Source organism: Melanerpes formicivorus, unplaced genomic scaffold, assembly GCF_026170545.1.
Source record: "Melanerpes formicivorus ecotype bairdi unplaced genomic scaffold, bMelFor1.0.p_v2 SCAF_1, whole genome shotgun sequence".
Lineage (NCBI taxonomy): Eukaryota > Metazoa > Chordata > Aves > Piciformes > Picidae > Melanerpes > Melanerpes formicivorus.
The window spans coordinates 56,857,408-56,874,808 of NW_027142353.1; the positions used below are offsets into that span (position 1 = coordinate 56,857,408).

General features: G+C 40.1%; 1 protein-coding gene across 13 annotated transcripts in view; it reads right to left on the reverse strand.

Moving 5' to 3' along the window:
* The window catches only part of ZMYM2 (zinc finger MYM-type containing 2), a 101,989-nt gene that overhangs the window by 67,328 nt on the left and 17,260 nt on the right, over positions 1 to 17,401 (reverse strand). For 4 of the 13 annotated variants that reach the window (XM_068144420.1, XM_068144389.1, XM_068144403.1 and 1 more), the window contains 3 exons: positions 10,061 to 10,154; positions 7,928 to 8,787; positions 288 to 573 (listed from right to left, as the gene is read on the reverse strand). In XM_068144420.1, the coding sequence (XP_068000521.1) occupies positions 288 to 573; positions 7,928 to 8,777 (1,136 nt within the window). In that variant the 5' untranslated portion in view covers positions 8,778 to 8,787; positions 10,061 to 10,154. Of the gene's footprint in view, positions 1 to 287; positions 574 to 7,927; positions 8,788 to 10,030; positions 10,155 to 17,401 lie in introns of all 13 variants that reach the window. The other 9 variants (XM_068144372.1, XM_068144365.1, XM_068144351.1 and 6 more) reach the window with 5 other exon arrangements.

Below are 17,401 nucleotides of genomic sequence, written 5' to 3' on the forward strand. Positions count from 1 at the left end.
GCATAAACCTTACTTGGACATCTAGCATATTATTACGTTTTTAATCAGTAATTTTTCATGTATTGGCTTTCAGAGAAATAATCTGCCACACTTCAAATTCAAAAGCTGGGGTTTTTTTTGTTGTTTTAGCAGATAGTAAATTCAACATTTCCAAACAACATCAAAGTGACACAATATATAGTCAGATTTGGAACATTAACAAAGCAGTTATCATAGGTGTATGAGAATCTCAAGTATTACTGGATTTAGCTGCTAATATGAATCAAAATGTTTAAAAAATCCCTTACTTTCTGCACATAACACAAAGTTTCTTTGGAGTGGGTTTGTGTGAGAATGATGAGAGGCAGGTAGTAGAACAAAAAAGGTGAGCAGATCCTTTTCGCTGATAGGCAGTCTGTCCCTTTTGCAAAGGCTTTTTGCAGTTTGCACATGTGACTTTAACCTGTTTAGAAGGCTGCTGCTGGGCAGAAGGCTGGAAAATCTGTTTAGGAAGTGATGCTACAGGTGACAAGGAATCCACACCTGGTTGCTTCTGATTCCTAGGGAAGGAAGCTGACTGGGATATCCAAGAATCTTGAAGAAAAAAAAAAAAACAACAAACAAACAACAACAAACATACATGAACAGACATGTACATAGAGAATAATATTCACGGGTATGATCATGAAATCATTTTTCTGTTGGAACTAACAATTAACAGAAGAAAGCTCACACTTTAGAAATTTACACTTAAAGTAAAGCACTGCTTGATGGTACCACTCTCCATCGTTACAAAGGCTCAAAACATGAACAAATTTCAGGCTGGCCCCATCCTGCATCTACTGACAAGTTCTGCAGACCTCAGTTCACTTGAACTGGGTTTGTAAATTGGCAGCTGTTACCTTCAGACAAACAAAACTGCAATTAAAAAGAAAGAGCAACAGAGAACATGCAGTTTCTAAACTAAAGCCTGAGATGCAAATGTTGCATATTCAAAAGAGTATGAGATTTTCACTAGTACTATAGCTTTAGTAAGCATCATGCACATCCAGCCTCAGTGATAAACCCTAGAATTGATGTTCTCCATACTCATTTTCCCAGCCCAGCCTGCAGCGAACAGCACTGCAGTCAGAGCAAAGCTCTTCATCTGGAATCTGCATCTGTTACTGACTCCTGTAAGAGTTCCTGTTTTTCTCAACAACCTTTTCAATGCAATGAATACTAAATGTGCAAACCGGCAAAGTCATCAGATTTCCAAGTCTTCCCCAGCAGAAATCAATGAACTGAGAAAATAATAGTATATTAAATTCTGGCAGCACATAAATTCATGTCCCTGTATTCCAGATTTTTGGACTACTATGGAACAAAGTCATCTTTGCCCATTCTTTCGTAGCATAGCATCCCAGAGTAACTTGCACAACAACAAACTGGTAGAACTGTTTCCAAGAGAAGCACACCCAGAAAGTCTGCATGCATCCATTAAATCACGTACTCAGTATCCTGGTTTGGAGCAGATTACATAATCCCTGGGGGGAATCCCCCAATAAAATGTTATTTCTAGACTTTCCTCTGGAATATAAGATTTCCTTTTAAATAACTATCACCAGAACTTAGGAACACTGACCTTCTGAAAAATGCCAGGAATGATACATTACTTCAGCACATTTTCCATAGCGTGTGTCAGATATCCCAAGCACTGTCACAGCACTTCAGACTTACCTTTTTATTCCCAGCATCTCAAACAGTACTTTACTCTTATTTACTGAAGGGTCAACACTTGCATAAATAGTACTTGTGCAACTACTTCTAAGTAAAGATTAAACACAGCATTTAATGTGAACTAAATAAAAATACTAAAGCTTTGAATGTCTTACTGCAGTAACTCTGTGTGTTCCTGGAGTCTTATTACAACTAGCATTAATAAACAAAACCAGGAAAGAATATTCTGAATTCTGTAGCTTCAGATAGCAAAAATCTTAACCTGACATCTGCAACTGTCCACACCTTATGCTTAAGGGACATCATCTTAGTCCACAATCATTCATTAAATAGAAGGCACCCTTTCCTTATACTACTTTGTAAAGTTGTCTCTTTCCCTAAGAGGGTTTTATTAGCAACATATTCTGATGCATAGTTTTAAAATTTATTTTAGAGACAAAGTTTCAAGAGCTCATGTTACGGCACCAAAAAATGTACACTCCTTAGAAAGTAGGAAATCACTTCCCAGTGTTACTGTGGCTCTCAAGGATATCCTATTTCTCAAACATGCAAGACAAGCTGGAAATTTACCCGTTGTAATGCTTGAGGGTAAAGCAAACAGCTGGAATGAAGAGGGGAGGAGAAAAAAAGGGCAGAGGAAGCAGAAAAATACACATGGTTTGTGTGCCCTCTTCCAACTTTTCTGTACTACTAGAGGTGGAGGGTTGGTCTCGTCTGGAGGGTTGGTCTCGTCTCCATACTACTAGAGGTGGAGGGTTGGTCTCGTCTCCATACTACTAGAGGTGGAGGGTTGGTCTCGTCTCCATACTACTAGAGGTGGAGGGTTGGTCTCGTCTCCATACTACTAGAGGTGGGGGGTGGTCTCTTCTGCATACTACTAGAGGTGGGGGGTGGTCTCTTCTCTGTACTACTAGAGGTGGGGGGTGGTCTCTTCTCCCAAGCAACCAGCACCAGAGTAAGAGGACACAGTCTCAAACTACGCCAAGGGAAGTTTAGGCTTGAGGTGAGAAGTTCTTAACAGAAAGAGTTGTTGGTCATTGGAATGTGCTGCCCAAGGAAGTGGTGGAGTCACCGTCTCAGGAGGTGTACAAAAAGAGACTGGACATGGCACTTGAAGCCATGGTTTAGTAGTCATGAGGTGTTGGGTGACAGGTTGGACTTGATGATCTTTGAGGTCTCTTCCAATCTTACTGATTCTATGTCTACTACCTCAGATAGTATTTATATCCTGGCAGCACCTCCAAATACTTTGGGATTCTCCTCACTTTCAAACCAGGTTGCCACCTCCATTTATATACTCTGCAAAGGACCTGTAAAATCTGATTTCCATGTCATTGAACTGAGAAGGTGTATCACACTTCCTTAGTTGATTCCTGGGAAGTTTCCATGTCTCACTGCCCTTATGTCTTGATTCTTCAGGTTCCTACATGCAATTCTTTAATGGCCAAGTTTACGAGACACCAGTTTCATGTTCAATTTCTTCTTACTACCATGGCTATTCAGGGTGTTCTCATTCTGTCTCACTTATTTCTGCTCTAAACTGCTATAAAATTCTTTCTTACTCTCATTTGCATTAATATATTTATTTGTGGAGTCATCTTGGAAAAAAAAAAGGCAAAAAGACAGGTTCAATCAAAGGATGTCTTAAAAATCAGCTGAAAAAAATGTATCAGCACAACTTGGAGCAGAGGTGGGGAAGAAAACAGTAGTAGGTTTTAGAGAGAGATGCAGCACTGGAAGAACATTCAGCTCCATCTGCATTAATGACCTGGTCAGATATGTGATATTCTGAACTTCATCCTCAATTTAGTAGGTGTTTGCTCTGACTTTGGAGCAGCATTGATGCACAAAACTGCAACTCATGCAGAAAAAACAAACTGAAGATCCGGTCCAAAAACACTTGACACTCAGCTGCATAGATTTCTGTTCATCTGCCTGGACTTTTCCAAGAACTCAGATATGGTCTCCTACAACATCCTTGCTGCTAAATTTGAGACATGGCTTTGATAGAAAAGGAACTGGCTGGATGGCTACATCTGAAGAATTTACAGTTAACAGCCCAAACAGAAACCAGTAACAAGCTGTGTCCCTTAAGTGTTTCTACTGGGACTTACACTATTTAGTATCTTCATCAATGACATAGAGAGATTAAGTGCACTCCCAGCAAGTTTATACTGAGACTAAACTGAGTGGTGCAGCTGATAAAAGGAAAGGGACACCATCCAGTGGGACCTTGACAGGCTCAAAGAACAGGCTCTCATAAGCCTAACAAGGCCAAGTGCAAGGTCTTTCACCTTGGTCAGGGCAATATTCAGTATCAACTGAAGAATTAATGTATGAGAGCAGCCTTGAAGAGAATGACTTGGGGGATACTGGTGGGTGAAAAACTGGGCATGACACACCAATGTGTGCTTGCAGCCCATAAAGACAATTGTATTCTGGGCTGCATTAAAAGCAGCATGTCCAGTAAGTCAAGTAAGGTGATTCTTCCCACTCTGCTCTGATAAAACTTCACCCAGAGTAGTGTATTCAACTTTGGTGTTCCCAGTTCAAAACAGACATGGGACTGCTAGAGCAAGTCCAGAAGAGAGGCACAAAAATACAAAAAAGACAGAAGGCTAGGACACCTCTCCTGCAAAGAGTGGCAGAGAGTTGTGGTTGTTGAGCCTTAAGAAGATGGCTCCAAGCAGATGGTACTATGATGTTTTAATATATAAAGGGAACTTTTAAGAAAGATTGCAAGATACGTTTTACCTCTAGCAACAAGACAAGAGAATTACTTTTAAACTGAAAAAGTAGATTCAGATTTGACATGAGGAATGTTGGTTTGTCGTTTTAAGATTTTTTAATGATGAATGTAGCAGGACACTGGAACAGACTGCCCACAGGAGTTGCAGATGCCCCATCACTAGAGGTGTTCAGTCAGGCTGGACAGTGCTTTGAGCAACGTGATCCAGTGAAAGAACACAGAATCACCTGGTCAGAAAAGACCTTAAGATCATAGAGTCCAACCAGAACCTGTCATAGTATCAGTCAGGGTTGGAAGGGACCACAGGGATCATCTAGTTCCATCCCCCCTGCCATGGGCAGGGACACTCCACACTAGATCAGGCTGGCCAGAGCCTCGTCCAGCCTGCTCTTAAACACCTCCAGGGACGGCACCCCAACCACCTCTCTGGACAACCCATTCCAGGGCTTCACCACTCTCATGGTGAAGAACTTCCTCCCCACCTCCAGCTTCATTCCATTCCCCCTAGCCCTATCGCTACCTGATATCCTGACCATGTCATCCCTAAGCTCCCCCATACATCTTTTTAACACCTCCAGGGATGGTGACTCTATTTCCCTGGGCAGCCTGTTCCACTGCCTGATGATCTTTCAGTGAGGAAAATTTTTCATAATGTCTATTCTAAATCTCCCCTGGTACAACCTGTAGCCATTTCCTCTTGTCCTATCACTTGTCACCTGGGACTGCAAAAAGACACCTTACTACAGTCTCCTTTCAGGATGTTGTAGAAAGCAATGAGATCTCCTCTCAGTCTCCTCTTCCCCAAGCTAAACCACTCCACTTCCCTCAACCACTCCTCATCAGACTTGTTCTTCAGGCCCCTCACCAGCTTTGTTGCCCTTCTTTGCACACATTTCAACACCAACATCCTTCTTGTGGTAAGGGGTCCAAAACTGAACAGTGTTTGAGATGCAGCCTCCTCAGTGCTGAGTACAGGGGGACAATCACTTCCCTACTGCTGCTGGTCACACCACTTCTGAAACAAACACACAATGTATGCACCAGTGCCTCACTACTGACAGTTTTGGCCTACTATATTTTCAACAGTATGTCACATGTCCAAACACTCTTTTTGATTGGGGGGGTGGGAAAGAAATATCATTTGAAAAAGTACATGCTTGCCATCTTTAAGTGATCAAATCCTCTATATCAGAAGTAAACATGAATAAAAAGGTCTTGTCCAAGATGCAAACTAAAATGTCCTCAGGTAGCAGAATAGTTTTGATATTTTAAACTGCTCTGTAAATTGATGTATTAACTCCTTCCACAAATTTTTGACATTCAATATATGCCAACTAGCAATTCTCTAAAGAAAGTTATGGTATCTGTGTAAGTTTGCTATGCAACTTCTTACATCCAATTTCTGAGCTACAAGCAGTGGGTTTTAATCCACAATCTTCAAATTACATACATCAAAGTGTTTTTAACACCATTAGGCTTAAACTAACTAAAGCAGGAGTCTCCATGTCCATGGGAATTATTTTGGAAATCCTGAAATGAGAACAGATGGAACAATGCTGATCCACAAAAAATACTACCCTTCCCAATCTCAGACGGGAACTGTGTAGAATCTATTAAACATAATCAAGATCAAATGCCTCCTGTCATATTATCAAAGTTGCTGACAAGCAGGGTTAACCTCTACTGAACAACACTGAAACTTAAATCTTGAAAACTTTTCTTTCACATCTTTGTAAGGACCAAAACCTGTACATAATATGCAGCTACCGGATTGCAAGCTTTTTCTTGGTTGGTCATAATTTCCACTACAGACATTTTCACTCTCCCCCTGTTTCCTTCTCACATTCATTTCCATTTTTCTAATGCCTCTCATGTGGTATTTTTCTCCTTCCCTTCTACCTGTGCAGCCCTTCCTGCTTCCTTTTGAACCTAATGCTCTTTGCTTTTCACATACAAAGACTACAGCCATAAAAAAGGAATCCTATATATGTACACCTTAAAATAAATCTCATATCCACATGGAAACTCTTTTCCCCTCTCCCTTCTGAGTAACTCTTTTTCATCAAGTACTTAAAAAGACTTCCAGCTATTCCTGTCACTCTGAGCTCAATCTATTTCAATATTGCTATGGTCCTAGCCTATCAGACTTCTCCTCAGCAAAATTCTGATACATCTCTGTTAGCTGCAACCAAAAAATGGAAGTTCAGTAGTTTAAAGGAAAAGACATCCTGATGTTTTTGAGATGCACTTTCCTCAAGAAAAACAAAGGCACTACTTTTAGGTAACAAATGCTTTAGGTTCTCATCCACAATGACTTGACCATCTACAGTAACACAATTATACCACATGCCTAAGATTAACTAGCAGTAGGGGGACTGTTAGTCTTAAAAGACTGGGAACTGAGTTTCTAGATTATTCACTGAGATATACAGATTGGTTAAAAAAAAAATTGAAGCTTTCAACTTCAGAAATCAAATTTCTAAGTCAGTTTCAAGATTAACACAAAACCCCACAACCTAACACTCAAAGTTTAGCTCCATACTTCTGTACAAATGCATATTACTATATACAAGCAAATTAAAGGACTCTGCTATTGAAACATTCATTGAAAAACAAGTTGAAAAATAATCTATGTTTTAATAATGAAATGAGTAAGAAACTGCATTAACAAAGGGCTACTGCACCTAGATTGCAACTGGTTTAAGTTTTCCATTTAAAATGACCCTAACCAGTAGCAAAATTGGCACTTTGGCTTTCCAGTGCCTCTTCTAGCCAACCAGGGCAGCAGAATACCAGTTTGTTATCCCATGGATAACAACAAATCCAGTTAATTCAAACCAATTAATATTGTATTCTATAAATGCATATTGTCCCAGGCAACTAAATAGCAATAATAAAGTGTGTATAACTTACTGCCAGAACACACAAGCCCACGACTTGGACTCTGCTTTAAGTATTGTCAATACTGATAATTGCTCAGTATGCAATGAATTTCAAGAACCAGCTACTTAGAACTAATAATTAGACATTCAAATTCATTTTTGCAAGTTAAATTACATTCAGATGGCAAGACAACACATCAGTAAAATAATACCTAAACTGGATGCATTATACCTGTCATAGAACACCACAAAAAGATAAAGTTACACAGATATACTGAACTTTTTTTGTGTCAGTTAAAGGGGTACACTAAAGTCATAAAGAAGCTTTGCTCTAGAAACAAATAATTGTTTTTCAAAATATCTGAAGGAATTACTAGCTACTTAACTGGGATAGTTTACCTACCTAACACATTATATCATTGAGCAAATTCTATGCTGGAGTCAAAGATAAGGTTGTGATGAGGATGAAGGGAACCAAGATCTTCCACACAAATTAAGAAAAAAAAAAATAAGCAGTGCCACTACCAAAAATATTTGAATCAAGTACCCTGTCATTTATTTCCCATTTTTAAAGGAAATATGCAGGGTTGCAGCTTACCAGGATTATGATGAGTCACAGATTCTCCATTTTGAAATACATCTCCAGCCACGTTCATTCTACCAGGATTGAAAGGTCCTACACCAGTCTTGGTCTGTGAAGTCAAAGATGGGGTGTATGTTTGCATATTAACACCAAAATTACTTGACTGCAGTCCGTTAGATACATCTCCCAAGCTGGCATTCTGCAGTGATGTTACATGTGTAATCATTAAGTTCATGTCACGCCCTTCAGCATTTTCTAAACGACCATCACTCACAGAGCTCACAGCACCTGATTCTAATGTAGTAACATTAGCAATCTGAATTTCAGAGTCTGGTTCTGTGGTTATACCACTATTACCTATTCCTGAATTTACCTTACTTCTCGAAAAACTGGAAGCTGAGAATTCCAGATCGTTGGTTCTATTTTTACACTCTGGAAGCCTTCGTTCATTAAAACCGGAAGCATTCTTCTCTTGTCCTTGATTCATTTCAATGTCTTCTTCATCGTCAATAATAATAGTTTCACTTATACTCCCCTTCTGAGAATTTAAGTCTTTTGGAGGAGGAAGCACTTTGCAGTCATTCCCCTGAAGTTCTTCGGTTTTGGATGATGTAAATGCAGCGTTCCTTTGATCTGCTATCAGTGATGTAGAATTTTGTGGAGGTTGGACAGGTTCAATAAAAACTACGTCATCATCATCTTCTATAGCCGAGTTTTGGAATTTACTAGGTCTAGAAACTAATGAACTTGGAGGACCACCAAATGTATTTCCTACGTTTGCAAGACCTGCTGCCATGGTGGTATTTCCTAGTAGATCAGAAGTATGTTCAGACAGTTCTAATCCTCCCAGAGGACCCGCATCCATTCCAAATCTGCTGTTTAAAGAAAAACATAAAAGCAAGAAAAAACACACCCAACTTCAGAGTTAAGATGTAACTTCATGGCAACTGTTCTTCAAAATAACTACAGAATTAATAGCTCCAGGTTTTACTTCATTTTCTTCCTGAGATCATGTAAAGTAAAAACAAAGTTTCTCAATGCCCTTTGAATGCTTTAACATTCATTTACTTACTAACCCTATACTAGCAAAAAAACCACCCCAAAAAACACCCTGCCATCACAAGCATTTTCTAAACAAGAGCTACATACTGTAGTTTAGCAACTGATACATACATAGGAAATAGATATTTTGGTGGCATTTATTACATGATCCTGACTTCTCAGCCCCTTTCCTACCCATATCTGCATGCAATCATCCTGTAACACCGCTTTTGCCAGACTGCAAAGCAAGATAAAAAGTTAAGACATGCAGAAAGAAAATTTGAACTTTTAGTGAATTTCACCCTCAGAAAGCTTTAGAGTTTCAGTATCAATAGAGTTACACAGTGAAAGCCTAAGATGCATACTCATAGGAAAAAAAGGGGAAAAAAGGTATAATTTTCCATGTTAATTATTATGAATTTGGACTGATTTTCCCCTAACCCCCACTGCCAAAGCCCCCTAGGTAGCCCCAGTATTACTGGTATATGGAACCACTGCACATGACAAGAACAGATCCATTACTGAGCAGTGGAAGGTGTACAGCAACCTCTCATTTCTAGCCACTACCAGACACAGCAAATTTGAGGCCCAGACTTACTACCCCATGTTACACTGCAGAATTCAACAATTACCTCTTCTATTCTTAACAGTAAAAAATGCTTCCTTCAGGTTACTGTTTGCTTTTAGTAATTGTTCAGTCTGGGGAGTCACTTGAATTCATGGTAGAATTTACAATTATAAACAATCAATTTAAACAGGCAACCTGGATATATGATTTCTGTAGCTGTAATTCCAAATTGATACAGAACTGGTGCCAAAGGACTAAAGAGCTCTCTAAAAAACATCTGTACTACAAATCAGTAAATTAGAGGGATCCTGATATACACAAAAATACAGATGTAACTACATGTAATTTGGTTATGTCTTGGAGTGGGCACCAATGTGTGACATCACTGAGCTTTTGTGAAAGGCCAGAAGTAGCCTTCTGTGCCTTTTGTTTTCTTTATTTTTAAAATAAATCCTTTAGAAAGTGAGGTAAATAGAAAAAGTAGAAATACCCTGCTCATAAATACTTACCCATCCAGAAATCCACTGCAATCTCTTTACCTTAATAAGCTGCTCCAAGAGCTTTTAGTTTCTTTTCTGTGGGGAACCTGCTCTTCTTGTATCAACTTGCTACCCTCCACAAAAGCAGTGTGTTCTGAAACAGGGTTAAAACAAACATTAGATGTCCAAAACCATTTCTTCACCTGAAATCTCTCCTATCAACCATGTTAATTAAATCAATTCTGAATTTTCAAGCCTGAATTTTATCATTATCATCCTACAAAAGGAGACAATGTCAGTCTGTACAACCATTGCCATGAGTAAAGTAACAATACTACTGTTTGCTTCAATGTTCTCCACTCTGACATTTCTAGAATCCTTTCTTTGATGCTTTATAGAGATGGAAAACAATACAGTGTTTGGTAGAGACAGACAGACATAACTACAATTAAGTAATCAAACACTAGAATTAAGTAGTATATTTCCTTAATAGTCTATCACAGATAAATGATTCAAAGAAACCCAAGCAGTAACATTTCTTAGCTTTAGGTCATCCCACTTGATGCCTGTATCAGACTACACTATGTTAAAACTAGGATATAGCAAAGGCAAAATCACAGAATATACATTATAAACCAGACTTAGGATGCAATATGAACCTACATTGTTAGTAATTTCCAAAGTTTATATATGCACTTCAATGACCCTTCACACAGGTTCAGGCATCCATAGCTCATATGAGCACATGTGATCATTCACAAGAGACTGAAAACATTCAAAGTTCAAGGCTATATTTATTCTTAAGGTTTTATAACCTTCATTAGTTTCCCCAGATTTGGCAGCGTTTTTAAAATAGAGAGCATCAACTGATCTACTGTTTGAGGACAGTCCTTAAAATCCCTAGACAGTAGAGGCCCAAAGAATAAAGCTCAAATATTCTTCTGCACATTCACAACATCAGTCAAGCCCTCTTGCCCATTAACTGAGCAGGAGTTGGGGTGGAGTGATGCGGGACAAGCAAACAACAAAGCTGTGAACCAGATTAATCCTAGAAGAGAGGCGACCACCTTTTAATTCCTTCATATGTTAGCCTGACAGCCAAATGCCCTTATGTAATAGCATTTGAAGTGCAATAAAGGTAACATTCAATTGGAATGAAAGATGTTTTCTCATGAGGTGTGGGGGGGAAATATTATGAATGGACCTGACTTGTACCTCCCTGGAAATCAGTCGGTTACACTGATGATTAATTGAATCCAATATTCTCTTTTACCTATCTTATTTTACGCTCTAGGGCTGAGTAATTCTAATTTAGATTTCCCTAGACTTCTTCTTGCTGAAAAGAATTAATCCAGTTCACTGATTCTTTAAGTTTCCCAGGTTTACTCCACATATTTTCTTTCTTGACCAGGACAAAAGCATCACAAGCATATAAAGCTTTTAATACACCTGAACAGATCGGAGCAAAGAAGAGGTGCCAGACGATACATCGGGCCTGACTCAAACCTCTGCTAGCCCTGTTTTTACAGATCCTTAGTAGAAAGACAGACTTGTGCTGGATTATATGATACATGCACATAGTATGTAGCAACAGTAAGATTCAAACCATCTATCTTTTTGCCTAAATATATTATTTTTCCCATTATAGCTCTTTAAAAACCAGGTTTTCATGACCTGTATTATTAGCTATGATGTAAATATAATGAAAGATTATGTGCTTAACTGTTACTGCATAGTGTTAAGTAAACTTCTCTGCATATTTCCTCACAAATGTCAGTTCCTAATTCTAAAAGACTCAGCAACCAAACTACTACATTTTCCCCCCCCCCAAGACTTTGTTTTCTAAAAAGGCCAGTACCAAGCAGAAACACCAAAAACCTACAGAGGCAATGTCCCTACCAGGATTTCTAAATTAATAGCTAAAAATAAATTTAAAGGGAAAAAAAAAAAAAAATTAAAGAATGACCTACAGAGTGAGAAGAACAGGTTGAAAATAGGAAACACTTCACAACTGGTGACAGTAAAAGGTGTTTAACAACATAAATACAATTTCTAGAAACCTCTAAGATTGGACTGATCACCGGATGAACTGTTGAGACTTGAAAAAAAACCACCCAACAAAAAATAAAACAAACTTGGGGGAGCTAGTCTGCAATTAATACATGTTTGATACTGCTGCAGCATGAGCTCAAGGTTTTATGCTAGCACACAAGCACCAAAATTACTGCTGGATGGAAACCACAACAATCCCATGCAGAGCTACAGGCTGGGGTCAGAGTGGCTGGAGAGCTCCCAAACAGAGAGGGACCTGGGGGTACTGATTGACAGCTGCCTAAACATGAGCCAGCACTGTGCCCAGGTGGCCAAGAGGGCCAATGGCATCCTGGCCTGCATTAGGAATAGTGTGGCCAGCAGGAGCAGGGAAGTCATTGTGCCCCTGGACTCTGCATTGGTTAGGCCACACCTTGAGTACTGTGTCCAGTTCTGGGCCCCTCAGTTTAAGAACATTGAGACACTTGAACGTGTCCAGAGAAGGGCAACAAGGCTGGGGAGAGGCCTTGAGCACAAGCCCTATGAGGAGAGGCTGAGGGAGCTGGGATTGCTTAGCCTGGAGAAGAGGAGGCTCAGGGGTGACCTCATTGCCCTCTACAACTACCTGAAAGGTGGTTGTAGCCAGGAAGGAGTTGGTCTCTTCTCCCAGGCAACCAGCACCAGAACAAGAGGACACAGTCTCAAGCTGCGCCAGGGGAAGTTTAGGCTTGAGGTGAGGAGAAAGTTCTTCACTGAGAGAGTCATTTGTCATTGGAATGTGCTGCCCAGGGAGGTGGTGGAGTCACCGTCCCTGGAGGTGTTCAAGAGGAGATTGGACGTGGCACTTGGTGCCATGGTCTAGTCATGAGGTCTGTGGTGACAGGTTGGACTCGATGATCCTCAAGGTCTCTTCCAACCTTAGTGATACTGTGAAACAGAGGCACCACCAATATACAACACACCTTCCTGAACCAGGCTTTGTGTCCTCCTTCTAGATTGGGCTACATCACTTTATGAATGTTTTCATGCTGAAATAGTTACAATCCCATAGCTTCATTCAAGGCTTAATTGCTGGAAGAAATAAAAGGTAAAACACAGGCCCTTCTCTAAAAGTATGGCAAATACTACAGCTTTTAGACAGCTAGGTAATACTTCACAGATCCGGTCCTCACTCCATCACTGAATGATAGAGTTTTAAATTTATTATGAATTCCAGAAACTGAGGTAGGGAGTGTCTCTAGCAAAAAGAAGAAATATTTTTTTTTTTAAATCAACTCCATTTTAGCAAAAGCAGAAACTAGAATTTAAAAGCCTTAAGTAACATTAGTAACACTAGGGATGAAGGTGATGGAAGAGCAGTCATGGTAAAGTACATTTGGAGCAAAGTCACAAAAATCCAAAGGAGTCACTGAAATCCAGCCAAAACGAATTTCCACTGACACAGTGCATCTGAAACACATCCAAAGTAAGACCAGCATATCCAAGTGCTTCCACAAAAAGGCTAGAAGCCTAAGAAACCAAAAACCTGCAAGACCACATCTGAGAGTATACATGACTGAGGCATCTTCAAAACTGAATAGTCGACAAGAATCAGAAGACAGTATTATACTGTCTCAATAAGGAACAAGAGATTCATCTACCCACTGAAGGAATACTATTTTGTGCTAGGAAGGCACAGTATCCTAACTAAATTATTTACCTCAACAGGTAAAGTGCTGTATTAAAAATCCATATCCAAACTAAAAGAAACAAATGTATTAATGGTATACTATCAATCATTTCCACTGAGTGATAGCATCTGTGAGATAAGGGAAAGAAAGACAGACCACAAAAATAGTAACTGAAGACATCAACTACCTCTCTGCAGACTAGGGGAAGAGAGCAGAAAACAAAACCCCCACCCAAAACCAAACCAAAACCACCAACAACAAAAAAAAAAAACCCAAGCAAACCACAAAAACCAAACCACAATCTCTTAATGTCAAGCCACACAACACAGCTGAAGATATAATTATCCAGACATCACATATTTAATGAAATCCCAGGGGAATAAAAAAATATTTTAAAAAATAACAAAAACCCAAATAATTAATGACTTCAACTCCAAACAGGACAATGGAAGTGCGAGGAAACCTATTAAAAAGAAATTAAACAGAACAGCTAAGATACAAAAGCTTCTTAAGAGCATTAAGCCATTTCAAAATTCACCATATTAGGTATAAAACCTATCTAAAAGGCCTCCAAAACTCCTGTCATGAAGTCTCCAAGCTGCAAAGATGCTGGAATTGCATGAGAAGTACAAAAAATAGGGTGAATACATACTAAACTTCCCTTTTGCTGGGCAGTGTTCAAGACTGGCTATGGCAGAGCCAATCTTTGTCCAAAATGTCAATGTTTGCTAACATTATATACACTAACATTTTCCTAAGGAGAACCCAAGAAGCCTGAAACACAGTAGAAAACATGGAAGACATTCTTTGCATCAGTTCTCAGTAAGGAAAAACAGTCAGAGAAGAGCACATCTAAGCTCTCTTTCTAGGGGTCAAGTCAGGAGCAAAATGTCCTATCAAATGCTAACAGAAGAGAAGTTTAGAACAAATCACCAGGGTCACACAGCATTCTCAAGGTTTTTACAGACAGCAATTTTCTATTTTCAGTATCTGTAACCAATTACTTAAGCAGAAGGTGGTAACACCCAATTAATTCAGACTAGAGTCCTCTCTCTATCACTAAACAGACTAATATAAACTACAACTGAAAAACAGTATGTAAGGAGAAATAGTTAACCTGGCTTGTACAGAGAAAAGGTAATGCCTCACAGGACTATTGGAAACTTTATGTATCACAGTATAACTAAGGTTGGAAGAGACCTCGAGGATCATCGAGTCCAACATATCACCACAGATCTCATGACTAGACCATGGCACCAAGTGCCACGTCCAATCCCCTCTTGAACACCTCCAGGGATGGTGACTCCACCACCTCCCTGGGCAGCACATTCCAATGATGAACGACTCAATCGGTGAAGAACTTCCTCCTCACCTCGAGCCTAAACCTCCCCTGATGCAGCTTGAGACCGTGTCCTCTTGTTCTGGTGCTGGTTGCTAAAGAGAAGAGACCAACCCCTTCCCGGCTACAACCATCTTTCAGGCAGTTGTAGAGGGCAATGAGGTCTCCCCTGAGCCTCCTCTTCTCCAGGCTAAACAATCCCAGCTCCCTCAGCCTCTCCTCATAGGGCTTGTGCTCAAGGCCTCTCCCCAGCCTTGTTGCCCTTCTCTGGACACGTTCAAGTGTCTCAATGTCCTTCTCAAACTTGTACTTGTGAGCAACCCTGATTAAACCGGTATACAGTACTGAAGACTTCCAAAAGACATTCTAACATGTTCCTCTTTGAAAACTGCAGCAGAAATGATCTTAATGAAGATCTGAGAAATCCTATGGAGTTGTAATTGAAAAGAAAAAGATGTGGGTTTTGTTGTTGTCACAATAAAGAGAAGTTACCAGAGGGGTTCCAAAATAAAATTATATAGGTCAACATACATAAATCAACCACAGTGATTATCAAAGTGACAGTTTCCTAATCCCACAAAATTATTCACAGCAGCTGCAAACAGAAACTGGTTATAAAGAACTACAGAAGAATATCACAGTACTAATGGTCACAGAGTATGGTAGGCCAAATCACTAGTGATAAATGCAAGGTAATAAGCAGGCAGAAAACAGTAACTACACACATAGTAATTATCCTAATGTGGAAGTTGAAGATCCAGGTTGCAGCTCTCTCAAATCAAAGCTACTCACACATCAGTGAACAAACAGTTTAAAAAGAAGAATCATGAACAATGGAGAACACATTTGTGAACCATGTTATTTTATCACGAGATGTTCAGGTCACTCCCTTGTCAGAGAAAGGGAAAGATGAGTTGCATGAAAAACTTATATGAAAGGGAAAATTCTGGGGTCGGAGTGGCTGGAGAGCTCCCAAACAGAGAGGGACCTGGGGGTGCTGATCGACAGCCGCCTGAATATGAGCCAGCAGTGTGCCCAGGTGGCCAGGAGGGCCAATGGCATCCTGGCCTGCATTAGGAATAGTGTGGCCAGCAGGAGCAAGGAAGTCATTGTGCCCCTGTACTCTGCACTGGTAAGGCTGCACCTTGAGTACTGTGTGGAGTTCTGGGACCCTCAGTTTAGGAAGGACATTGAAACACTTGAACGTGTCCAGAGAAGGGCAACGAGGCTGGGGAGAGGCCTTGAGCACAAGCCCTATGAGAAGAGGCTGAGGGAGCTGGGGCCGCTTAGCCTGGAGAAGAGGAGGCTCAGGGGTGACCTCATTGCCCTCTACAACTACCTGAAAGGTAGTTGTAGCCGGGAGGGGGTTGGTCTCTTCTCCCAGGCAACCAGCACCAGAACAAGGGGACACAGTCTCAAGATGCACCAGGGGAGGTTTAGACTCAAGGTGAGGAGAAAGTTCTTCACCGACTGAGTCGTTCATCATTGGAACGGGCTGCCCAGGGAGGTGGTGGAGTCACCGTCCCTGGAGGTGTTCAAGAGGAGATTGGACGTGGCACTTGGTGCCATGGTGTAGTCATGGGGTCTGTGTTTATAGGTTGGACTCGATGATCCTCGAGGTCTCTTCCAACATTAGTTATACTGTGATACTGTGAAAATCCTGCCATAGAAGAAAGACAACTCAAGAAGATGACAAATAGAAGAAAAAGGGAAAAAAAGATGGAGAGTTATGACCAGTGTGTCTCAAAACACAAAGGCACCTAGCTATCTAAGTAGCTTTAAGAATCTCTCTTTGAGTCACAGCTGTAGAAATAAATGCACTGAAGACTGTTGAACACAGTTGTCCAAAGCCAACTCTACAAAAGTTCTTAGTCAGCCAATTGCTGAAAAACAGAACCCAGATGCAAGAAAAAATATGCAGTAATTGCCAAGTTTCTATTCCTTGATATCACTGTTGCAAACAGGTTACTGAATTGTCTACTAACCTAGTATAGAAATTAATCTACCCTAGTAGAGGAATAGTAGTATTCTTGCATGCAAAAAAGAGATCACTAGCTTCACAGCAGCTTTATTCACTTACCCAAGATCTGAATTCTGGCCTATGACTGTCAAGCTGACTTCAGCTGGGGGATGCATGTCAATATTTACACAAAATAATCAGCTAAGAGACTAATCTGAACACATCCTGATGGTCTGTCAGACTATGCAGATCAATTCCTGACCCCGCCATTTCTTTGACCATAACACCATTTAATTCCTTACTTGGTTGTTTTCAAAGGTTCTTAGCTTTTCTTATTACAGAAAGTCAATTTTCATCACTCAACTCTTTATAAGTCTGATGATCAAAAACTTAGTCTACTA